Raw genomic sequence first — 26,486 nt, 5'->3', positions numbered from 1 at the left:
GTGGCAAACTATGTAATTACTTGTTTATGATCCTATAACCTTTATTCCCATGGTACAGTGGTAGAATTCTGCCTTTCACGTGCAAGATCTGGGCTCAGTTCCCGGCCAATGCACCTCGTGTGTAGCCACCACTTGTCAGTGGAGGCTTTGTGGGTTGCTGTGATGCTCAGCAGATTTCAGCAGAGCTTCCAGACTAAGACAGACTAGGAAGAAAGGCCTGGCAATCTACATCCAAAGACTTAGCCAATGAAAACCCTATAGATCACAACGGTCTGATCCCATTGCGTACAGGGTCAACACGAGCCTAGGGCCAACTCGACAGCAGCTAACAATTCCCCAAACTGGCTTTTTCAATCATCCCTGAATTAATTCACACCCACTGCTCACCACGGGATTCTCCATAAAATAGTAGCTCCTTCATAAAAAGGCTGTGATCGGTCCGTAGTCAGGGGCTCGGGTTCCTGCCGGGTGACACCTCCTGCTCTGAGCAGGTGCGGCAGACTGCCCTTCCTACTCAACTTCTCACTTTTTCTTTAAACTAGGAGACAGGATAAGACGGCAGGGGCCTGAGTAACCAGGAATCAATCGACACAGCTCAGAGCCGTCTCCTGATACACCCACCCCATCTCCTCAGGTGTTGAGTCATATCTAGCTACAGAACGTGGGCAGACACTGCAGTCTCATTAGCCACTTCAAAACTTTGAAGAGTGGTTTGCTTTTAAGTATACTATACAGAATTGTCTTCAAGTAAGAAATTACAGAATCTACACACATGGTAACACGTTCTGAATGATGAAGAGCCAATGTGTGGGTGCATACACACACGTGCACACACACGCACGCACAGTGTCAGGTATCTGTTTCTCCATTTTGTGACACAAATCAAACAGCTCACGAAAACTAGTTGAAAGTTTTATTTATATAAAATTCATTAAGAACATAAAAGATTGAGTTCTTTAAAAAAATCTGCAGTTATTTACAGCAGTATTGCACAAGTAAAGTGGCAATTACCCTGTCAAATTCATCAGTGCAAAACACAAGTAAGCCAGGGAAATCGCAGTACAAATGCTACATAGGCTGGGTTCTGGGAAACAAGTCGGCGATGAATCAGCACATAGACAGATCAGTGCTATGTATCAACAGGTACCTGATGAGCTCTGATACAATAACAAGTGGTCACAGAGCCTGCACAAACAGCTGAAGAGAGCCTCTAAAGGCCGACATTTCCAGACAGAAGTCGCCAAGTTATTTAGCTGGGAGCCTGAGGGTGCTTCTAGCACGCAAAGATGTTTGTGGTGGAACAGGGGTCACCCAACTGATTTAGCGTCATGTATGAGCACATCCATGCACACGCGTGTGCTGGGTGGACACACACAGGCACCAGGCTAAGTCAGCAGAGATGATGGAACCATCTACATGCAACCACTGATTAGTCTCGCTACAGCTTCCGTGAGCTTTCACATCCTAACACCCAGTCCAGTGGGGTCCCCCAACTTCTCTACAGGGGAAGACAGTGCAGGAGGGCACCAACCTGAAGAAGCAGGCTGGCCGAACGCAGGGATCGGGACACAGGGGGCTTGCACACCGAGCTCCTGAAGACAGTCCACAGGTCAGAGAACAGAAAGCTGCGCAGCAGGTTGGGGGGATTCAACGACTCACCAGGTACCAGCCAGGGGCGAGTGGTACCAGGTGGTCCCGAAGTTGTTCTCAAACAAGAGCAACACCGCCAGGCCGCGGGGTCCGGGCAAGGCAAGGCCCGTCCGTACCTCCACCCTGCCTGGCCCTCACCCTGGACAACCTCATGGCAGACCTCTGAAACCGGCACCTTGTTATTTCTCTGAACACTGAGTTGTCAGGGGTTTATTTTCAACGGGAAAATCTTTCCCAACTGCTGGAAATACATTTTATTTTAAGATATGGCCTGGAGTTAGAATAATTTGCTTCTATGATAGCTGCTTTGGAATGAACAGAAAGATGCTGGGTGTTTCTTGGAGCTGAATTTTGTGACCTATCAGAGTTACAGTCTTTCATTGGCAATTAAGCATAAACTTCATCAAAAGGACAGCAAAACTCAAGAATGTACACACGTTTGACCAAGTTACCAAGAACCAAAGCTGGAGGACTGTTCCTCGGGAGACCCAGGGCCTGCAGGGAGCTGAACGAGGACCACTGGGAGCTGAAGCAACTGACGGGACAGGGGGGATCGGGGGAGGGAAGTCAACACTTTTCAGAACTTCAGACTTTAAATAAGCAGAAAATAAATATACAATATTTCTACAAGTTACAGCATTATGAAACAGTAGGGCACCAGTTACGCAGAGGGAATCTACAATATTTACAACCTCAATTATGAAAAAGTTTAGAAAAACAGTGATTTTTACTTACTTAGCTGTACAAAATTTTACAAGAAGGGTAAAGAAAACACAATTGCACAGACATTTGGCTCAGTTGATAAGTAAGATATGATCTCCTAATCTAATAAATAGTCAGATATATACATTAAGGGGGAAACGGGAAACTGTATTCTACTGTATACAGTTGTTCTGATCCGATAAAATTTTAAGCCAGTTTCTCAATTTTTTTTTTTTTTTTCTCCACAACCAAAGAAAATTCTTCATGAAATCTGTGCAGGTGAGGAAGGAGGATGGGTCATCGGAAGACTCATGGATGAAGTCCTTCTGTGTTTTTATTGCATTTCAGTGTTAAGCCACAGGACACTTTCTAAAACCTCATGTGGGTAGAGGTTGTCAAGGCACAAAACCTGCACTGAGTTTTCAAAAAAGGGCATCTAGTTATTTTTTCCTACCAAATTAAAAAAAAAGGAAAAGGCATACCCACGGTAGGGATACTTCCTGCAGGAGAGGATCTGGATAAAGAGACACATACGGTACAGAGACACCCAATCGTCTCTCACGTCCTGGTCCCGACGCCCTGTCCTTTAATACTTCTACAATTCATAGACTCTCTTATTTCCTCACGAGCTGCTTCCACGGCCAACCCTGAGGCCACCATGTCAGAGGTGACATGGCCCTCAAGCAGGGGCAGCGGTAGCAGGACCTCCTGCATCCAGCCTGGGGTGCACAGCGTCGCTCCCTGGAGCAGCGGGGCTGAAAAAACAGAGTAAAGTGCTCCAGCCAGAGAGGCTGGCCCGTGACTATGGGGATCCTGGGAGGGGTGGGAGCAGCCCAGAACCAAATACATCTTTGGTGTGTGCTCAGCAGGTCCACAGCTGCATCCCTAACACATCCATACAGCCGTGGACCCTGTGACCCTACGAGGAGGTTCAAGACACGTCAAGAACACAAGCAACAATCCAACCAACACAGCTTAAAAAAATATTCAAAACGCCAAGGAGATTTTCTGGGGCGGGGGGGAAGATGGGAATGTTTGTACTCCAATCATCTCTACCTAAAGGAAAAGTGGGTCTTAACACATATGAAGATACAAATGACTGGATTTTTCCACTTCACTAAATCCTGTGAAAACACTGGGCCTCTGTGGGACAAAAGAAACACAACAGTTGCTGGCACTGTTGACTCATTTGAAAATTCACATATTTCTTTTAAAAAGCTGTTTAATAATCTGAGTTTTCAAAAACTGTAAGAGTTACAGGTTCACAAAATGATCTTCCCACCCCTTCCACTGCTCCCTCGCGTCTCCTGGGTGTCCCCAGCTGTTAGAAGGCCCTGAGGTGACTGACTAGGAGCCAGGCCTCCTGCTCACTGCAGCAGTAGGGGCCTGCAGAGGGCACCGGTGGGAGCCGTGGATATGCCGGGGCCCCAGAGCATCGGACTGTCACAAGAGAAGTGGACAAAGTAAAAATAGCATCTGGCAGAAGGCTGAAGGATCATTTCAGACTTAGGCCCCATTAAGGGTCTATGGTACTGGTAAAACCTGAATTCAGCCTACATTTTGAGATGGATTTAGAGGAGCAGGGACCAAGCATCAGGCATCTAAGGTCAGGTGGACTCTAAATGGACTAAAGCAGGGCCACAACAGAAACGGCCACTGGAGGCTGTCCGCAGCCTGCACTTTGCCAACTCAGCTGACCACTGTGCAAGTAGGGCGTTGGTGTGGACCGCGCTGGACTGTGCTGCGTGGGGGTGTGGACTCTCTGAGGTGCCGTGCAGAGCTCACCCTGTGACAGGCCTGTTCCCACGAAAGCCAGCAGTGCAAAGGGGTGCAGTGCGTACTATGCTGTCTGCTGTTACTGTTGCTATCACTCGTCACAATGCTTCTAACTGCCGTGCCCATCGAGACTAAAGGAACACCACCAAGCACTTCCGGCTGGAAGATGGGGCTGTGTGAGACAGGCACATTCCACCTCTCGTTCTGACCTTTATCAGCAGATACCCCAGACCGTGTCTCTGCCTCAGCGCCCAGACAGACCACGGGACATCACAAAAGGAGACGAGGAAAAACATGGAAAAACAGCCTGGAGTTCCACCACAGATGGAACTACATTTAAGGAGGTGAGTGAATATCTACAACACGGAGCGGCATGTCAGTGCAGGCTGGCTGCAGACCCTCTGCCCTGTATCAGTTCCATTTCAATTACGAACTCTTTTGGTATTAATAATAATAATTAAAAATAGATCATAGAAAGAGGCTATGGCAGGGAAGTGAGGGGGCCTATCACACCTCTCCCTGTTTAAAAATCATGAACAGTAATCTCTAAAAACAAACTAAGGCAGCTTTATAAGTTAGCTGGCTCAGTCTCCTCTGCAGAGTTTACACAATTCTCTGAGAGTAGCCAACAGGTTCTTAAAATTTCAGTATAAAAATCATTCATGAGTTTGTCAGAAAGTTTCCATTTCCTTTTTGAAAAGCTGTTCTTAGTAAAGAAGGGGGAAAAAACACACCACATGTAAACACCATTCTTGCAAAAAATGCTGCTCTAAAAAAACCATGATTTGTACATAAAAAAAAAAAAAATCCTCCCTCATTTACATTCACAACAAACTTCCACTTAAAAACTGCCACGCAATGATGAGCAAGGTCAAGTCCACATCCAGCTTGGCATCGTTAGGGCCGTGGTGTCACCTGCCCCCTCCACACCTCCTCTGGGGAGACCGCTGGCTGCGTATTAACAGCACAGAGACCCCGGTGCTCGTACGTGCTGCTGTTGACAAGCTGAATGTCTGTGCACAGCTCTGCCGCTCAGAGGACCATCACTGCATTCTCCACACCAGGCGGACGATGTAGCGTAAGAGACGTAAGATAACCATTTGAGGGTGGTCTTCGGCTGCTTGGTAATTATTCAAAAAAGCCTGGAACAGCAAAAGGAAAATTTTTTTATTTCTTAGCCCTAACTCTTTTTTGGGGGGATGGGGCACATATTTAAATGAACAGTCAACCCCATCTCAATCGCTAAGGAAGACCCCTGAAAGACTGCTATGTCATCAACGCACCAAGGCTTCCCTGAGACAGCTAACTCCTATTTCCCCTGCAAGAGATGAAGAGAATACAAAAAGGGCAGGGATCCCAAATGTTTTTCTTCCTCTCAAAAAAAGCAATCAAAACAATGTTTGGGAAACTCAGGGAATCCCTGCGGACCAGCTTGCCCTCTAAAAGCCATGTGCAGGCAGTGCCATCACTGGCCAGTACCACCTGGTTCAGGAAAATGCATCACCTGCTTGCAAACCAATATCCCCACAACCCCCAACCTCCATCATGGTACCTGGGAAAGCACCCCAAGTCCCAGGAGTTGATGCCCAATGTAAAGGGGTCGGGGCAAAGAGAGGGAGGAACGACCTTGGTAGATCTGAGGTAACCAACTTATTATGATCCAAGTTGTTGACACTCAAACACGTCTCAGGTTCCCACAAGGGTGAATTTCTGGTAGCTGTAATTTATTTAAGAAACCAGTGATTTGGTGTAATTCGCCCCAGGAAGCTAAATGAAGAGCAGATGCAGTGCCAAGCACCAACGTGCCCCTTGGGCTGCTCCCGAGCAGCGTCACCGGGTAAACACTGCGGCCCAGCGTGGTGTCCATGATGAGACAGGCGGGGTGGGCCTCAAGCTCCCTGCACAGGGAGGAAGGAGCAGAAAGCAATTAAAAAAAAAAAAAAAAAAGCTTCTTTTCCAGTGACCACCATCTATTACCACAATCTGTAAAACTTAAAAAAAAAAACGGAAAATGCCAAATTATTGAAAGTTTCAGAGGTCTCGGGTCTTCCAGGGTGCCCAATTTCGAGTTACAGTCAATTTTACAAGGCTAGTAAGCGTTGTGGTTGTTAGCTGCCTTCAAGTTGGCCCCAACTCATGGTGACCCCATGCGCAATGGAACAAAATGCTGTCTGGTCCTCCACCATCCCCACGACCAGCTGCAGACCAGACCACTGCTCCATGGGTTTTCAATGACTGGTTTTCGGAGGTAGCTCACCAGGCCTTTCTTCCTGGTCTCAGTCTGAAGTTCCACTGAAACCTGTTAAGCATCATAGCAACACACAAGCCTCCAATGACAGAGGGTGGTGACTGCACACGAGGTGCACTGGCCAGGAATTGAACCCAGGTCTCCCACATGGAATGGGAGAATTCTACTGCTGAGCTACCACTGCCCTCTGGACTGTAAGTGTGAGGTGTAAATTCAGACCAGCCAAAGAAGGTAATGGAAGACTTTTGCCCAAACACGAGGGCTGCAACCCACTTCACTGTTCAAGTCTGAAATTATCACTTTCCCTTTCCTCAATGAGTTACACACACACAAGACCAGCTGCCACAGGGGTCTACAGCACCTGACGAGCCTCCCTTCTCATTCTGGCAGCGGGGTGCTTCCAGCTATCACAGGAACCACATCCAGGAATCAGGCAGAGAATAACTGTCCCCTCCAGACCCAAAATGTTACTCCTAGATACCAGCTGCCACTGGAGCTGCCTTCTCTCAACTGTTTACACAAGCTCCGGAGCACTTGTCTGACATACATATGGGATGGTGATAAGGCTACGTACGGCATTTCCTTCTTTCCTTCCATAACAAGATTGGAGGAAATCAGCTTTATGTAAGCAATTCCTGTAGTGGCACTCTGTAACCACAGCCTGTGATTTTTATCTTTTTTACGAACAAGAACAAGATTGCTTTGTTTTGATTTAACTTTCAAAATTACTTTGCTGCTTCTATGTGAGAATAGTTTAGGGGAAGGTTAATTTTAGTTTAGTTAATATTAATAGGTTGAAAGAGGCTGATTCAAAATAAAACCACAGCTTACTAAAATGAAGAACTGTATGCAGTGGAAGGCTGAGCAATCGCTTCAAGACAGCGATCTCCACAAGAACCTGATGTCACTGCTTTCCTCAGTGGGCCCAGAGAATGGGCCCGGCTAGGTATCCACAGTCACACTGGGGACAGACCCCAAACTGCTTACACTTAGGAAGTGTAAATTTCATATTCTAGTACTGACGCTGTTGGAGAGGAGACACCTTGCGCCTACCCTCCCAGGCTGTTACCGTGACCAGAGATGAGTGAAAGACACCTCTGGGAGAATTCCACCCAAGTCTTTAGAGTTCTGCTTTCATTTCAAATAGAAAGGACATGGGTGGGAGTGGAGGGCTCCTGTGGAATTCTCTAGTTCCCGAATTTTTTGTTTTTAAGAAAAACCACACCTGGGAAATTCTGGAAAAGGAACACCCAATCCTGACACAGAGAAACCTAGTTGGTATGAGATGATGGCCACGTCAAAGACACACAGCTCGGTGAGCAAGGACCACGGCAGCTCACTTACTACATCAGGCGTGACATCACCACCCACACTTCTAAGCCAGTGAACAATTGCTTTTGGACTGCATTCAATGGAGGAGGCCATTTACCATGAATTCTAAAAGTTGTGCCAGCCCAGAAAATCCCTGACAGCTGGCACAGCCGGCTAAAGCTGTTCCTGGCCAGGTTTATGATCCACACCGCAGCAAACAGCTGGAGCACAGACAGCTCCTGTCTCAGGCTACAGTTACCCTAATACCTCAGCCACACACATCAGCAAGGCTGACGGGCGCACGTGGTCTGAGACCGATGTGCTTGCCGGCCAGGTGGCACAAGAGCCACAGCTGGGTGCGAACACCAAAGCAGGACAACCAGCTGGTGCAGAAGGCCATGGGGCACAGCTGGCAGGAGTGCACACTAAGTGAGGACCTCAGTGCCGCGTCTAAATGAGGAACTGCTGCTGCAATTTGGTTCCTAAAGCAGGGACTGTGCCTTGGGGTGCGGTAAGGAGTGAGGTTTAAAGTCAGGAGAGGTGTGCGTCAGGGCTGTGTCCTTTCAGCATAGTTACTCAGCCTGTATGCTGAGAAAATATCTGAGAAGCTGGACTATATGACAATGAACACATCAGGACTGGAGTAAGACTCATTAACAACCTGCGACATGCAGATGACATGACCTTGCTTGCTCAAAGTGAAAAGGACTTGAAACGCTGATGAAGATCAAAGCCCACAGCCTTCAGTGTGGATTATGCCTCAATATAAAGAAAACAAAAATCCTCACAAGTGGACCAATAAGCAACATCATGACAAATGGAGAAAAGACTGAAGTTGTCAAGGATTTCTTTACTTGGAGCCACAACCAACACAGCAGTCAAGAAATCAAATGATCCATTGCTGTGGGCAAATATGCTGCAAAACACTAACTCTTTGAAGTGTTAAAAAGCAAAGATATCAACTTTGATGACTAAGGTGCACCTGACCCAAGCCATGGTGTTTTCAATTGCCTCATATGCTTGGTAAAGCTGGACAATGAATAAGGAAACCCGAAGAAGAATTGACACCTTCGAATTATGGTGTTGGCGAAGAATATTGAATATACCATGGACTGCCAAAAGAACGAACAAATCTGTCTTGGAAGAAGTACAGCCAGAATGGTCCTTAGAAGCAAGGACGGTTAGACTTCATCTCACATATTTTGGACACGTTATCAGGAGGGACCAGTCCCTGGAGAAGGACATCATGCTTCATAAAGCAGGGAGTCAGCAAAAAAGAGGATGACATTCAATGAGATGGATTGACAAAGTGGCTGCAACAATGGGATCAAGCATAGCAAGGGATGGTGGGGCTGTGAGGGTGGTGCAGGACCGGACAGTGTTTTGTTCTGTTGTACACGGGGTCGCTTTGAGTAGGACTCAACGGCACCTAACAACAAGGAGTTAGGGGAATCCCCGGGTGGTCAAACGGTTAACACACTCAGCTATTAACCAGAAGTCTGGAGGTTTGAGTCCACCCAGAGGCACCTCAGGAGAAAGGTCTAGTGATCTACTTCCAAAAAGTCAGCCGTTAAAAACCCTGTGGAGCCCCGTTCTCTTCTAACATGGGGTTACCATGAGCTGGAATCTAAATCTACTCGACAGCAACTCTGAAACGCCGAGAGTCTTTACAGTGGAGAGTTCAAAGCAATGAGGCGAAGCCACAGAGAGGAAACACACTTGTGAGACGTCAGAGTGAGCACACACGGGGCAGGTCCGAGCCAGTGTCACGGACTGAACTATGTCCCCCCAAAATGCGTTTACCAATCTGGCTGGGCCATGATTCCCAGTATTGTGTGGTTGTCCTCCATTTTGTGATTATCATTTTATGTTAAAAAGGATTAGGGCGGGATTGTAACACCACCCTTACCCAGGACACATTCCTGAACCAACGTAAAGGGAGTTTGCCCGGGGCGTTTTTATCTCTCAAGAGATAAAAGGAAAAGGAAGCAAGTAGAGAGTTGGGGACCTCATACCACCAAGAAAGCAATGGCGGGAAAAGAGCGCATCCTTTAGACCTGGGGTTCCTGAGCAGAGAAGACTGATGAAAAGGACCTTCCTCCAGAGCCAACAGAGAAAGAAAGACTTCCCCCGGAGACGACACCCTAAATTTGGACTTCAGCTTACTTTACTGTGAGAAAATAAACTTCTCTTTGTTAAAGCCATCCACCTGTGACATTTCTGTTACAGCAGCACTAGGTAAGCAAGACATAGAGCATCACACCCAAGAAAGAATTTGTAAGTCAGGCTAAAAATCACAATCACCATGTTGCAGGAGAGCAGTAAGTTAAATGAAAGTTTATAGATAAGTCTGACCCCAAGCACTGAGATGTGCTGTCCCAATGGTCCCTGCCATCTGATATGGGGCTGGAATGACAGTGAGAGCATATATAAAAACAAAGGTCAGCAGCCATGCCTTAGAGCCTCTTCCTGAGACGTGCTCCTCTCTGCAGGACACACCTTCCCATCTGGAGTCCAGAGGCTGCATCTGCTGGGATGCCTGACTCCCAAAGTCGGGCAGGAGAGGCGTGTGTGCACTAAAGGCAGGCTTATGTTCTGCCACCCCAAAACTGGGCAATATAAAACGGACTATCTTTCCTGATCAAAAGTATTTACACCAAAACAGGAACTAAAACAAGAATAGTCAGGAGAGATGTTTACCCCTCTTCTGAACCTCTTGAATTTTCCCCTCATATTTAACTACGATTCTTGGCTCTTCACATTTTAAGTTAAGAAACACTTCTTAGATCAGAGTAGGGTAACGCTGTTTTAGTCTAAATTGTAAAAGCACTGAAGAAAGATAAAATGACTCATTTGGGTGAAAGAGATTAATTATTCCAAAAACTAAATGTTGTAAGTACACATATTTTGTGTGAGCTTTATTAAAGTTATCTTTCTCTCTCATGCACATATAAAAGTCTTCTTCAGCAAAGTCACAAGTGCCTGAAGTACAGGGCCCATCACACTGGGTGTTTCTATCTCCACGGTCTAAATCGAGAGCTACATGATGGCTGGGTACTAGGGTAACTGACTTTTATGGGCACCCCTGAGCCTAGAAGATGAGCCTCTCCACATCTAGCTTTGTGTCTCTGCCCAGGGACCATCTTCTGTCGGGGGGGGAAACAGGACTCCTGCAGCCCCAATATCTGGTGTGCATCACAGCCAGGCCCACTTCATGGCACACTGAACGCTGACACCTGCGTCACCAGCACTGAGCACAGAAGAGCAGCACACAGCCCCATCCTGAGGGGTACTTGTGGGTACCAGCAATGAGGAAGTACAGAAGAGAGCCCCTGACGCCGCCTCTGGGGCCATGAGGTACGTGCGTGCACATTCCCACTTCATAGATGGAAAAGCATCCACACGTCCAGTGAAGTATGACTGCTTACACCAAAGGAGAATCAAGATGCTGAGGGGCCTTCCTGTCACAGACAGACAGCACCTGCTGTGACGGAGCCTGTGCTCTGCTGAAGACCAGTGCCATACAAACAAGCAAGACAAAGTGACAAGGGCAACACAAACATTTGCCGGGGCGGCGGGGTGCGGTGGGACAGGAAGGCACCAAAGTCAATCCCTGAATTGAGTCTGAAGGAAGAAGAGGGGTTGCTCAGAGGGGCTAATGTGAGCAAGGACAAGAAGGCTTGAAGAGAACACATCTGAGATGCAGCAGACAGTTCAGTTAAAGCAACATTTAGACGGTTACGTTCTGATTTCTCCTAAGAAACCAGACTTTAAAGCTGGTTTTACATCCCAGATTTTTCCCTCACAGAACATCCCTTCAAAGCTGGGAACATCTACGCATCAGATTCCATGGTTTTCCCATCTACAGACTTAGGTCCACCTCTTCGGAGATGTGAAAAATACCTTCTGGTCAATGAGCAAAGCTTCCACCTTGGGAAACTCAAAAAGAAGAGGAGCAAACTACACCCAAAGTAAACAGAAGAAATCATAAAAATTGGAGCAGAAATCAATGAAACTGAAAACAGGTAATTAATAGAGGGAAATCAAAGAAACCAAAAGCTTGTTTCTTTGAAAAGACCAATAAAACTGATAAACCTCTAGCCAAGTTAACCAAAAAGAGAGACAGGGAGAGAGAGAGATCCTTTGAGATAGCCTCTAGAGCACTGAGGCAGGGAATTCTAAATATTTCCTTACGTGTCCACATGATACCAGACGACACCAGCTCACTAGGAGTAGCGAGGGGGAGGGTGAGATGGGGGGTGCTGTGCTAAGGGAAAGCCCTCGAGCAGGGCTCTGCTACTGACCAGGGCTCGGAGAACGGAGGATGGAGCAGCAAGGAGACGCTGAGTGCAGGACAGGAGTACGAGATGGCCTGTGGGCGGCCAGAGCAAGGGGAATGCAGCACGCTCACCATGCCCCAGCCCACGGGGCAGCCCAAGCCCCCTGCACAGTTTGCAGCAGCTCCAAGGAGAAGACAACTGGAAAGTCACACACCATCCTCACCATTCTTTCCAACGACCAGTAGACTGTCCGGGGATTTTATTATATTTGAATGCCAAAATAATCAAAGCAAAACAATGCTCTCTTGCTCAATCCAAGGAAGCAGATGCTTAGGGAACAAAAGAGGCCGACCCCAGGCCACCCTGGGAGCCAGTCAGGGAGACCACAGACACCTGCAGCACTTGCCCGGGGACTCGGCATCACGGCCCCGCAGAGACGGATGAGCCCAGCCTCCGAAGAGCTGCCCAAGACAGTTTGGACCTGGAGCGGCCCAACCGAGGAATGAGAACAACCCACTGCAGCACTAAGCGAAGACTTAGCACACAACTTGTCAGTCTCCCGACAACGCCATGAGCCAGTGCTGCTCTTCCTGTTTTACAGACGGTGAAAGAGGCCAAGAGAGGCCCTGCAACTGGCTCAAGGTGGCTGAGCAAGAGGGCCACAGAGTCAGGACTGTGGTCCCGAGCCCATGCTCCCGCCAGGAAGCCACACATGCCAAGACTCTTAACACAAAAGCTCCCAGAATGGAAAGGGATAGCATACGAGTTGGAAGTCCTGAGGCAGAACAGAAGTTAAGAGGGGCTCTGGAGTCAGCCCAGCTGCCCACTCCCAGAGCTGAGAACCTGGGGGGCTGCTTCTGCTCCCTTCTCAGCACGACAATGCCAGCCCTCACCCAAAAAAACAAAACCCACTGCTGTCGAGTTGATTCCGACTCATAGGGACCCTATAGGACAGGCCCCACGTTCCGAGCCGGGATGGTAGGCTTGTGTTGTATGCTGTGCTGGAGGCTGAGCTGAGTGGTGGGAATTGTTTAACCTGTTGCCATCGAGTTGATTCCCACTCACAGCGACCCTATAGGACAGAGTAGAACTGCCCCATAGAGTTTCCAAGGAGCACCTGGCGGATTTCAACTGCCAACCTTTAGGTTACCAGTCATAGCACTTAACCACTAAGCCACCAAGGCGTGGTAGCTGGAAAGCCTTTTGTAGGAGAAGAGGAGGTCACAGACTGAGTCTGTAGAGTCAGAATTAAGAACCACCAAGTGACTCTCAGAGCCCTGGTGGTGCTGTGGTTAAGAGTTTGGCTGCCAACCAAAAAGGTCGGCAGTTCAAATCCACCAGCCGCTCCTTGGAAACCCAACTCGATGGCAACAGGTTAAACAATTCCCACCACTCAGCTGAGCTTTTCCAGCACAGCATAAAACACAAGCCTACCATCCTGGCTCTGAACGTGAGGCCTGCGAGCCAAATTACTCAATAAATACATGAGCACACGTGACACTACTCACGTGAGAGTGACAATAAAAAAGACACAATAAAAGTAAAAGTTGAGAGACATCAGAAATGACATCAAGAAACAGGCTTACTCTGGGAACCGGGGGGTGAAGCTTACTGCAGCTGAGGGCCAGTTTACGTAAGAGCTTCCTGACAGTCAAAGAGAAAAGGGAAACAAGACACTTCATCATCACTGTCACATACAGTGAGCTCAATGCTTAATGAGAGACAAATCAAAAAGCAAGATTAAGACCTACAGAACTGTGAGACAAAGAGAAATTTTTAACTTGTTCCACAAATCTAGTTTCTTATAGAATTTCAACACTGAACAAATGCCTAACATCCTTAAGACTTGTCTTAGTCATCTAGTGCTGCTGTAACAGAAATACCACAAGTGGATGGCTTTAACAAAGAAATTTATTTTCTCATGATCTAGGAGGCTAAAAGTTTGAATTCTGGGTGCCACTTCTAGGGGAAGGCTTTCTCTCTGTGTCAGCTCTGGGGTCAAAATCCTCTGGTCTATGTACTTCTCAGTGCAGGAACCCCGGGACCAAAGGAGATGCTCTTCTCCTTGTTCTTCATTCTTGGTGGCATGAGGTCTCCCTGTCTCTCTGCTCGCTTCTCTCTTTTGTATCTCAAAAGTGATTGACTCAAGATAAAACCTACTCTTGTAGATTGAGTCCTGCCTCATTAACATAACTGCCTCTAATCCTCCCTCATTAACCTTGTAGAGGCAGGATTTACAACACATAGGAAAATCACATCAGATGACAAAATGGTGGACAATCACACAATACTGGGAATCACGGCCTAGCCAAGTTGACACACATTTTGGGGGGACACAATTCAATCCATAACAAGACTAACCTTTTTTTTTTTTTTAATTAATAAAATGATCTTAAAGTGGCGATGTGTAATGGCAGACTGGATGCCGGGCCAGGAAGGACTCCAGCAGAGAGGTAGTCCAGCTCCAGGTTTGGGTGTGGCACCTGTCTGACTGGTATCTTGCCCTAAGGGACTAGGGGACAGAGGGTTTAGGATTGATGTCCAGGAGCTGGAGAACACCAGGGGCTGTCACACTGCCTTCCAGGAAATAATGAGTTACCCTACACTTTACATGGTTTGTAGATGGCAATTTTCATAGCAAAAACAATCATGTGCAGCTCAAATAAACTGGTGCTTGCCAGTTTGTCTATGACATAATTTTTGGTTTTAGCAAATGCTTTTTCTTTGGAGGTGGGGGAAGCAGTTCAGTGTTTTGGTTTTAAAAGCCCTTCATGCCTGACGTATGCCATCCTGTTTCCATACCACAAGTACGAGGACGAGACAGCAAAAACTACCACCTTTAGCCATGGAGACACCAGAACCTGGGGCATGGAAGGGTCATCCTTCCTAGGACCTGGGCTCTGTCTTCGTTGTTTTGTTCTTCTGGGGACCTTCAGGAAAGCACGTGGTTCTGTTTATCTTGATGGAGACGGCACCTGTGGATTGTGGATTTTCTGGAAGAAGACTTTCCGTGAGTAGTTGGATAGTGTGTGGTCTCAGGAGAAGTGCAGTGAATTTGAGATCAGATCTGGACTTGAGCCCTGGGTCTGCCAGTGAGCCCTGTCCATCCCTTAAAAAAAAAAACTAAAGAATAAATGAGAACGTTCAGACATGGACCTAGAAAATGCTGTCATCCGTATCATCGTTGTTCTCTTTTCTTTCACTTTGAACTATAAACGAAACGCTTCTCAGCTGGTTTTCGATGTTTGGAAAGGGAAATGCTGGTTGCTCTGTTTACCTGTCTTGAAGCATTCTGGAGCTGCTTTTTAAACGAGTCGTGTGCTTGACTGCTTTGCTGTGCTGGGTGTACTCCAGGACCAGTGGGATGAGGTGCTGCTGTGTGCACACGACTGGTCGGGTGGAGGGCTGTGTGCAGTTGTGTTTGCCCAGACCATGTGTGAGTGCCAGTCAGCGTGCTGCGGGGGGCGTACCTGTGGGGCAGGTGGGGACCACAGGCCGTTAAACAGTAACCACTTAGAGATGCAGGAGCCTGGAGGATGGCAAGTTTTAACTTAATATTTGATATCCAAGGTTTTCATTGTTTTATTCACAGAGAGAATAGAAAGCATCTGTTAAACTCCAGCATTTGATTAACGACGGCTTCTGAAAGAACACTGTCTGAGCACACACATCTCTGGGTTTGCGTTCAGAATGCACGATTACCAAGCAAACTACAGTTGAGACCTCTCATACATTATCTATAGAAGAATGATTATAATTAATAAAACGAAACTCAAACAGCTCCGGGAATTTCACTTCTTAGCAAGGAGAATACTCAAAGATTTCAAGTTCACATACAGGATACAAACATGCTAATGCACTGGCAGCTCAGTTAAACCTTTGTTTCCACCAGAACCAGACCACGAGCCACCTTTCCCTCCCCGCTGCTTCGTCCAGCACAGTTTTACACGCTGGTCTAGAAGTCGGTCCACTCATGCTTATTTCCACCAGAACCAGACCACGAGCCACCTTTCCCTCCCCGCTGCTTCGTCCAGCACAGTCTTACACGCTGGTCTAGAGGTCGGTCCGCTCGTGCTTGTTTCCACCAGAACCAGACCACGAGCCACCTTTCCCTCCCCGCTGCTTCGTCCAGCACAGTCTTACACGCTGGTCTAGAGGTCGGTCCGCTCGTGCCTGCACATCCCTGGCAAGAAGTGGAGGCAGGCACTGGAAACAAAGAGGCACTGTCCCTGGTGATCATAATTCCAGCAAAGCAATGAAAGGGTTTCCACTCATTCCTTGTCCCGTCTAGAGAGTCTGGCGCAGCTTCAAGGGCTGCTGACCACTGCAGTCCACTGTGAGGACTTCAGTTCAAGCCCTCCCCAACCCAGTCACTGCTATGCGAGAGTAGTCACCTTAGCACAGAGCAACTTAGGCTGGACTGAGAAGGCCACAGAAGGACAAGCTGGCAGCCCCAGTACTGGGGAGAGCTTTGGTTAGAGGATGGGTCTAATTATTCCAAGAGCAAGTGTTTTGCATTCTGAAGGGCCTGCACACCAACTCCGGGCCCAGGGCCAAGTTCCCTTCCAGTGGATCCATCCTCCCAGAACTGGTGGTAAGTATACAGCACTCCATGCCTGCAAAGGTGGGAGAGCAGGTAGGTGGGTGGGTGGGACCCACCTCCTGTGAGAGGGCCGTGACCTACACTTGCTATATGACCTCCAGCAGATGAGCTAGGACTTGAACGATGCAGGTTCTGAGTGGCAACAGAAAATAGCAGAGGCTATTAAAGGACAAAAGGGTACCTGGTTATCTTGTGACGATGCACCCATGGATGAGTGCATGGGGACAGGGGGTCTCAAGGTGTAGGCTGCTAAAATTCAATCAACACTGTATCACTCAGCTAACTTCAAACTGCTAGCCTTCTTCATAAATTCCAAGTAAAGACTCAGTTACCTTCCCTCCTCAGAGTCTCACAAAAGCGTCCTCCACAGCAGACCTGGACACGGGGAGCCATAACCTCAGTACACCGGATGGGTGTCCATCATTCAGCAACGAATGGCGTGTAAGAGCGCCAATGTCTCACAGTCCCCATTACCTCAGTACACCAGGTGGGTGTCCATCATTCAGCAACGAATGGCGTGTAAGAGCGCCAATGTCTCACAGTCCCCATAACCTCAGTACACCGGATGGGTGTCCATCATTCAGCAACAAATGCCATGTAAGAGCTCCAATGTCTCACAGTCCCCATAGCCTCAGTACACCAGGTGGGTGTCCATCATTCAGCAACAAATGCCACGTAAGAGTCCAATATCTCACAGTGCCTTGGACTTTGTCCCACAACACATACTACGTGTGCCTGTGCTACAAAGGCACTTTAATGTTTAAGGACAGGGTGAAAAACACACCAAAGGACTGTCATTAGCCAAATCTGGGACAATTTGATTATCAAAATGAATACTGAAAGTAAAGCATAATGACCCATGGATAAAACAGGAGCCCACAAATCAAAGTTGATAAATATACAGGACAGAAGGGAAAGTTCTTCCCTCCTTTGCAATCTCTTTCCTTCTACTACAAATAGAAAAATAACTTTATATGAAAGACCCCACCTTAACCAAGTGATCAAAGTCACATCGACAGTAATGGTGCAGAGACGTGAGGCAGTGGACAGGGCACAACGTCGTCTCAGGGTGCTCCTGCCAAAAGCGCAAAACTGGAAGGAACCTCATCGTGCAAAAACATAAGACACGCCCAAATTCAGGGACAGTGTCTAAAACAGCTGTCCCGTGCTTTTCAGAACTCTCGGCATCACGAAAGACAAAGACCATCCAAAATTAAAGGAGACGATAGAGACATAACAACTAATGTAAACTTAACTATAAAACTCTATATATTGGGACAACTGGTACAATTTGAATAAGGTCCACAGTTTAGTTAACAGTACTATAGCAGTTAATGTCCAGATTTTGAAAATCATACCATGATGACATAAGAGAGTACTTTTCAGGAACATACACTTAAGTACTTGAGAGTAAAGTGGCGTCATGTCTGTACCTCACCCTCAATAACATGCACGTGTATATAAATATATAAAGACAGGGACGGTGATGAGAATGTGGCACAGCATGAACACTGGCAAACGTGGGGGACAGATCTAAGAGGGGTCTTTGTATCATTATTGTGACTTTTCTGTAAATCTGAATTTCAAAACAAAAATTTACCAAAAACACTCGTAGTGGGTGGGTGGGGCTGGTAACTCTGCCATAGGGTGACATGGGGCCAGGGCGCTGGGTCCAGGAGAGGGGAACAGGCACCGGGACTTAGCGCTCACCTTGGGGCTCTCACCTGGTCCTTCAAGGGTTCAGATGCCACAGCTTCGTGTCATATGCTTCCCCACTGCCCTTAAGTGGACTCAATACATGACAACTACACGACAACTTCCTCTATTTCTCTAACTGGAAAAACGGGAAAATATCCTGTCAGGCTTCAAAAGGCTCACAGAAAGAAAAAACCAACACTTTAGAAAGGTGCCTAAGACGCTAAATATTTAAAATGCTAAAGCCCATTATGAAGCAGACCTCCATGCTTGTGAAGACGGCAGGTAATTTGAATTCATTATTTTCCAAAACTGCCTCCCAGGCCCTCACCAGATTTGTATCCCCAAGAGTTAACAATTTAACAATGGACAATGAGTGTGATGACAGACAACCGACTGGTTTTATTCTAACACTCAGCCATGAAAACCAGTGTCTGTGGCTTCGTGGAACACTTCATTACTGTCCTCAGCCTCCGAGTCTGGTGTTTGAAACACATGGAGAATATACTGCCTTCGTTTTAGAAAAACGAGATTATAGCCTAGAATCTATCCCAACACCCAACCCTTGATATTCTGGCCTATTTAGAAAGCCTAAACCCCTTCAATTACAGTGACTGTATTTCTGCACTGGATTATTTTTTAAGGTACGCAAAATAAGATGCACAATTACAAAATGTACAATTATCAAATACTGCAGCGAGACTAACAAATTTATTTTACCAAAAGCACAGAGAATAGGTGACATTTCATTTGAAAAGACAGATAAGGCAATCTTAAACATATGCAGTTTAATTAAACTGTGAAATACTGGGAGAAGAGGAGGGGGAAGAAGGTATAAACCCATCTGATGTCATTATCTCACCCTTAAGGCAAGGTAATGAACACGGTCCAGTGTCTGTGTTTCACCTGCAGGTGACTAGAACTATTTACCACACTCAACAGTCCAGGTGAGGGCAGCAGCGGCAGTGGGCCTGGCTATACTCCAATCCCTAATCCACTCTCAGTCCGTACCTTGTCACTGACCACACACGGTCACCATGCAGGTACATCAACCAGGCGCATCTAGGAAGGCCCTGGGGAAAATCCTCACCATTCAAAGAGAAGTGTTTACAAAATGCCGTAAGCACATCCAGGTCTGCAGCCACAGGCTGCTACAACCTGAGAATGGTGCTCCTCTCCTGAGTTCACGGCAGTACGTGGACTCTGAGGCACCAGTGCCCACAGCCTCCTCTCTTGGACAGCTCCATCCCAGTCAGATCTGGCCCTGAAGACATAGACAAATTCCCTTCAGAGACGGGCCCTGCATGGCCGTCAGTCAATTACCTAGGCTCATCCTGAGATATCTATGCCCATCAAAAATTATTCTGTCCTCCTGGGCTCTGGGATCAGGGCATTGATGTATTTACACTACTGTTTGGGTTCTCTAGAGAAGCAAAACCAGTAAAGTGTGTATATATATGTGTGTGTGTGTGTTTATATATATGTATATATATATACATACACACACACACAGAGATTTAAGGAAACAGCTCACACAGTTGTACAGGCTGGAAAGTCCCAAGTCCAGGGGTCAGATGTCAGGGTAGAGGCTTCTCTTGACTCACATAGCTGCAGGGGCTGATGAACCCAAGGTCGGCAGGTCAGATGGCAGGCCACTGGCTCACAGGCTGCAGAGGCTGACGAATCCCAAATTGGCAGGCAATATGGCAGACCACTGGATCAAGTCCCAAGAACTGGAGGTCAAATGATATCCCAGATGGAGGATACAGAGCAAGCCAGCAAGCTTTGCCAGAATATCTATATATATATATCTATATATATATCTATATATATATCTATATATATCTATATATATATCTATATATAGATATATAGATATAGGACGCAAGTCACAGCCCTAAGGAAACTTCCAACTGATTGGCTGATCACACCAGATGACATCACGGAGGATGACTACCGTCATTACATAACTGCTAAACTACATCATTACCTAACTGCCAAACCACTGACAATCACAGCCCAGCCAAGTTAACATAACTTAACCACCACAGTCTGCCTCTTGTCAACTTGGCACCCGGACACGTCTCCTTAAACCATACATAATTTCTAAAGACAATTACAAAGTATACATGCACCTAACATGATACAACAAACATGCATACAACTGAAAACATACTAGCCCCGCTTACATCTTATAACTGAAAAAAACAAAAATATCTGATGTATGCACAAGGAAGAAATACTCATTACAATTAGAGTCCTCATTTCTGCAATGGGTCATGTGGTCACAACTGGTATTTAGAACTACCTTCTTCCACCATCCATTCCCTATTCCTTTTACCCTCAGCAAGTACCTTTGCTGGTCATGGTTCTTTGCCTAGTGGGGTGAGCAGAACCTTCATTCCTGAAGGGTCTGGGCCATTAGTAATCATGTTGGAATTGGGTTGCTGTAGTCTTCCATTGACTTTAATCACAGGCCATGGTAGCACTAAGAGACACCCTCAAGGATCTCCTGTCTTCTAGACATACTCTTCTTTACCTACATTATGTAATATCAATTCGATTTCCCCTTGATAGTTAGGATTAATCACACCAACCAGTATGGTAACTCCCTTTTTTGCATGTTGATACAGGGGCATGAGGACACCAAAGTGGCCAGGTGACATTCTGAACTTCTAGCTCACTGGAATTCATGTTGTGTCTCCAGGTGGGGGCATTCTTCCTTTTGAAACTAAGACCTCTAGACCTGCAGAGTATAGGGTCGCAGGGACAGGATGCAAAAATCTTGCAAGTGGGGCACTAGGGGTAATAGAAAGTGGTGCCACTCCCATCTCCACCCCTTGATTCCTGAAACGATGGATCTTGGCTGTGGGAGAAACAGCACCATATACTAAAAGCTGGCTTAGAGCACATATGGCCTCCTAAAGAATACTGCCCCAATGCTGCAAAGTATTACCAAATAGATGGCACCATAACTGTGTCTTTAGAAGGCCATTCCATCATTCTATCAAGCTAGCTGTTTAAGGATGCTGGGGAACATGCTAAGACCAGTGAATTCCAAGAGCATGGGCCCACTTCTGCATTTCATTTGCTGTGCAGTGACTCCCTGGATACGAGGCAATGCTGTGCGCAATACTATGACGGTGGATAAGGCATTCTGTAAGTCCATGAATGGTAGTTTTGGCAAAAGCATTGCGTGCAGGGAAGGTAAAACTGTATCCAGAGTAAGTGTCTATCCCAGGAAGAATGAAACGCTGCCCTTTCCATGATGCAAGCAGTTCAATGTAATCAACCAGCCACCGGGTTGCTGGCTCGTTGCTTTGAGGAATGGTGCCGTATCAGGGACTCAGTGTTGATCTCTGCTGCTGGCAGATTGAGCACTCAGCAGCGGCTGTCGCCAAGTCAGTTTTGGTGAATGGAAGTCCATACTGTTGAACCCATGCATAACCTCCAACCCTGCCACCATGACCACTTTGTTCATGAGGTCATTGGGCAATGATGGGAGTAGCTCGGGAAAGAGCTTGACTGATTTCCAAAGAACACATCATCCTATCCACTTGATTGTTAAAATCCTCCTCTGCTTAAGTCACCCTTTGGTGAGCATTCATATGAGACAAATATCTTCACTGCTTCACGTACCTTTTCCCTGTACTTCCTCGTCACCAATTTTCCAATCATGTTCCTTCCAAGTCCCTGACCATCCAGTCAAGCCACTGGCCACAGCCCATTAATCAGTATACAATTTCATATCCGGTCATTTCTCCTTCCAAGCAAAGTGAACAACCATGTGCATTGCTCAAAGTTCTGCCCATTGGGAGGAATTCCCTTCACCACTGTCAAGGAGGTCCCAGAAAGGGGCTGTAGTGCTGCCATTGTTCACTTTCGAGTAGGGCCTGCATATTGCACATAGAGCCACCTGTAAACCAGGAAGAAGTTTTCTCTTCCTCAGTCAACTGATCATAAGGAACTTCCCATAAGGCTGTAGGTGCAGGCTCGGAGATGGAAGGTAATGTGACAGGAGTGGAGACCATGAGCATCTGGGCCACTTCCTCAAGTAACTTACTTGTGCCTTCAGGTCCTGCTCAGGCCTGATCTCATATATACCACTTCCATATGGCTCTGTAGGTCAGACAACACCCAGTTCATGACGAGCAGCTCAGGCTTCATGGTGACTTGGTGGGCCATAGTTAAGCATTCAGTCTCTACTAAGGCCCAGTGACAAGCCAAAAGCTGTTTCTCAAAAGGAGAGTAGTTATCTGCAGAGGATGGCAGGGCTTTGCTCCAAAATCCTAAGGGTCTGCACTGTGATTCATCAACAGAGACTCCAAACAGCATCTCTGTCTGTGTCATGGCTTGAATTATGTCCTCCAAAAAATCTTTCTATCAACTTAGTTGGGCCATGTATGGTTGTCCTCAATTTTGTGATTGTAAATTTATGTTAAGAGGATTAGGGTGGGATTGTAACACCACCCTTACTCAAGGCCCCTCCCTGATCCAATGTAAAGGGAGTTTCCACAGGGTGTGGCCTGCACCACCTTTTATCTCTCAAGAGATAAAAGGACATGGAAGCAATCAGAGAGTTGGGGACCTCATGCCATCAAGAAAGAAGCACTGGGAGAAAAGTGCATCCTTTGGACCCGGGGTCCCTGCATCTGAGAAGTTCTTCGACCAAGGGAAGTTTGAGGAAAAGGAATCTTCCTCCACAGCTGACAGAGAGAGAAAGCCTTGCCCTGGAGATGACACCCTGAATTTGGACTTTTAGCCTACTTTACACTGAGGAAATAAATTTCTCTTTGTTAAAACAATCCACTGGTGGTGTTTGTGTTATAGCAGCACTAGATGACTAAGATAGTCTGCTACTGACACTTCGAGCACCATTGGCTCAGCCAGATCATACAGCCAAGTGGCAGAGTGACTTGCACAGCAGCCTGAGCCTGTTGCTGGGCCTTCTCTTGTTCTGGGCCCCACTTAAAACTAGTAGTTTTTCGAGTCACTTGATAAATAGGGAGGAGTAGCACACCCAAATGAGGGATATGCTGCCTCCAAAACCCAAACAGGCCCAGCAGGTGTTATGCCTTTTTAGTTGTAGGGGCCAGATGTCACAACTTATCCTTCACTTTAGACAGAAATCTCAACATGTTCCCACGCCATTGAGCTCCTGGAAATTTCAGTAAGATGGAAGGCACTTAAATTTCTATCAGATTAATTTCCCACCCTCTGACAAGCAAATGTTTTATCCATAAGTCCAGAGTCATTGACTTTTCTTCCTTACTAGGTCCAATCAGCATGATGTCATCAATGTTACGGACCAGTGTGACGTCCTGTGGAAGGGAAAGGCAATCAAGGTCAGTGTGGACGAAATTATGTCATAAGGCTGGATGATCAATATACCTCTGAGGTAGGATAGTAAAGGTGTATTGCTGGCCTTGCCAACTGAAGGCAAGCTGCTTCTGGTGTTCTTTGAAACCAGAATCAAGAAAAAGGCATTGGCCAGCTCAATAGCTGCATACCAGGTACCAGGAGATGTCTTAATTTGCTCAGGCAATGAGACTACATCTCAAACAGCAGCTGCAATTGGGGTCACCACCTGGTTAAGTCTTTGATTATCCCCTGTCATTCTCCAAGATCTATGTTTTTTGCACAAGCCAAATAAGGGAGTTGAATGTGAATACTGTGGAAATTACCACCCCTGCATCCTTCAAGTCTTTGATGGTGGCAGTGATCTCTGCAATCCCTCCAGGAATGCAGTATTGCTTTTGGTTTACTATTTTCCTAGGTAGGGGAAGTCTAATAGCTTCCGTTTAACTCTTCCTACTGTAATAGCCCTTACTCCACTTGTCAGAGATCCAGTGAGGAGGTTCTGCCAGTTTCTGAGTGTATCTATTTCAATTGTGCTTTCTGGAACTGGGGAAATCACTACAGGATAGGTTTAGGGACACACAGGATCTACTATAAGATGAACCTCAGCTAAGACTCCATTAATAACCTGACCTTCATACACTGGTGGGCCACAGTGAAGTTTTGGGTCTCCTAGAATTAGTGTCAGTTTAGAGTCAGTATTCAGAAATCTCCTATAAGACTGATTATTTCCTTCCCCCCATGAACAGTCACTCTCATAAAAGGCCGTAGATCCCTTTGGAGAAAGCTGAGAGACCAGTTAACAGTATAAATTTTTGGCAGTGTAGCAGAGCCTTTCCTCAAGAGGATCCAGTCTCCCCTTCATTCAAGAGGTTGTGGGTCTGTAATCTGGCTCAAGTCTGTGAATTGACTGAGGGGTCATGACTCTATTCTGATGATTCAACTTAAGACTACTGTTTGATCGACCTTGAATTCTTCTGCTTATATAGATCAAGTAAATTAGTAGATTTCCCATCTATTGCACTCCTAGGGACATCATGACTAAGGAGCCATCACCATAAGTCCGTAAGAGTCAGGCTATTCTGATTACTGCTTTGACTCCACTGTCCATTGCAGTAGCCATGCCCACCTTGTCTTTGCCGACGGAGTACCATCCCTTGGCCCTTCTCACCATAGAGTCCAATCAACCCTGTTGCAGTTAGGTGTCTTAATTCAGTTAGGGCAGTCCCCACTGTCAAATCTGACTTACATAAAATAGCAATCATGGTAGTCTTCAGGATGCTGGGGCTCCCTTCACAAATTTGCTCCTCACTGTTGTGATAAAAGATGTGTTCCCTGGGCATTCCACATGTGGGTCTGTGGATCTAACCTGATAAATCCACCCTAGCACGCCAAATTCCCTAAGCCTTTGGATACCTTCTTCTACAGTACACCAAGGCAGCCCTGGTACTTCCACTTGATTTCATGTAGGCCACCACATAATCCATGCTTCAGCGAAACAACCAAACTATTAGATCCTTTCCTAATCTCTTGAGCTGAAACACTGAATGAAGAATCTATGCTTAACAGACCCATTTCAATAAACGCAGATTTACCTCACTTTATGTTTCTTGCACAATTTCCCCACACATATTCCCTAGCTTTCTGTTTGTGTGTATTATAAAAGCCAAGCAGTTCTTTTGGGGTGTAGTGTACCTCCTCCCGGGTTACACTTTACACTTCACCTTTTGGGGTCAATAGGACATAAGTCTAGTTATAGGCCTAGAAACAAAAATAGGTGGTGGGGGTGGATCCTGAGAACATTCATCAATGTCTTCCCATTCTGACAGAACTGTGGAAAAGTATCAAACATGTGATCATCCAGGGCCTTGCTTCTCATCGATACTTGATCTACTGGCAGCGATATTTTGCATATTTCTATTGTCACCTCATGCCACGGATTAGCAGTGTCTTCTTTACTACTGGAGGTATAGTTATCAGTGCCTTCTCAGACTTCAGAACCAATTTAGAAAGCTCATCCTTATGATTTTGCTTCTCTAGAACCACTCTCGGTACCAAATGTCTTAGGCTGGATTCTCTAGAGAAGCAAAACCAACGAAGCATATGTATAGAGAGAGCAAGATTTATCTCAATGAAATGGCTCATGTGGCTACAGAGGCCGGCAAGTTCCAACTCTGTGGGTCAGGCGTCAGGCTAGAGGCTTCTCTTGACTCACGTACCTACAAGGGCTGACGAACCAAAGATAAACAGGTCAGACGGCAGGCCACTGGCTCACAGGCTGTGGAGGCTGATGAATCCCAAGATCAGCAGACAATACTGCAGGCTGCTGGCTCAAGTCCCAAGAACTGGAGGTCCAACGATGACGAATTGGATGCAGGATCCAAAGCAAGCAAGCAAGCTTTGCCAGAACATCCATAAATATATTGGATGCAGGCCACAGTCACGAGGAAGCTCCCCTTACAACTGAATGGCTAATCACATCAGATCACATCATGGAGGATGGCTACATCATTACGTAACTGCTAAACTACATCATTCTATAACTGCCAAGCTACTGAGAATCATGGCCCAGCCAAGCTGACACACAACCTTAACCTTCACACCTACTGTTTTAAAACACAGTCATATCAAAATCCCTTTAGGTAAACCAAGGCATAGAAATCTGGGGTACAAGTAACTTTAGTGGCAAATTATAATAACTATCAACCTTCTAAAAAATTACCGTTTTAGATCTAGGCTAAAAAGGAATTTATGTTCTTGAATTGGTCCACATCAGGTGTAGGATGCCAGGCATTTTGCCAGCCAAAAACAGGATCCTAAGAGGTTTCTAAGCCCACTTACCAAATGTGACACTCATTTAATG

At 46.5% G+C, this 26,486-nt stretch overlaps 1 protein-coding gene across 2 annotated transcripts in view; it reads right to left on the bottom strand.

The window, feature by feature from the left end:
- Window positions 1–611: 611 nt before the first annotated feature.
- The window catches only part of BCL2L11 (BCL2 like 11), a 56,815-nt gene continuing 30,940 nt past the window's right edge, over window positions 612–26,486 (bottom strand). Inside the window, exon 2 of one of the 2 annotated variants that reach the window (XR_007513568.1) lies at window positions 612–19,998. Coding sequence is in view for 1 of the 2 variants with exons in the window: in XM_049856406.1 (XP_049712363.1) it covers window positions 5,172–5,270 (99 nt within the window). In the remaining variant the exon portion in view is untranslated. The remainder of the gene's footprint in view (window positions 19,999–26,486) is intronic. The other variant, XM_049856406.1, reaches the window with a different exon arrangement.

Source organism: Elephas maximus, chromosome 17 (genome assembly GCF_024166365.1).
Source record: "Elephas maximus indicus isolate mEleMax1 chromosome 17, mEleMax1 primary haplotype, whole genome shotgun sequence".
NCBI lineage: Eukaryota > Metazoa > Chordata > Mammalia > Proboscidea > Elephantidae > Elephas > Elephas maximus.
This window is presented reverse-complemented; position numbering and strand designations above follow the sequence as displayed.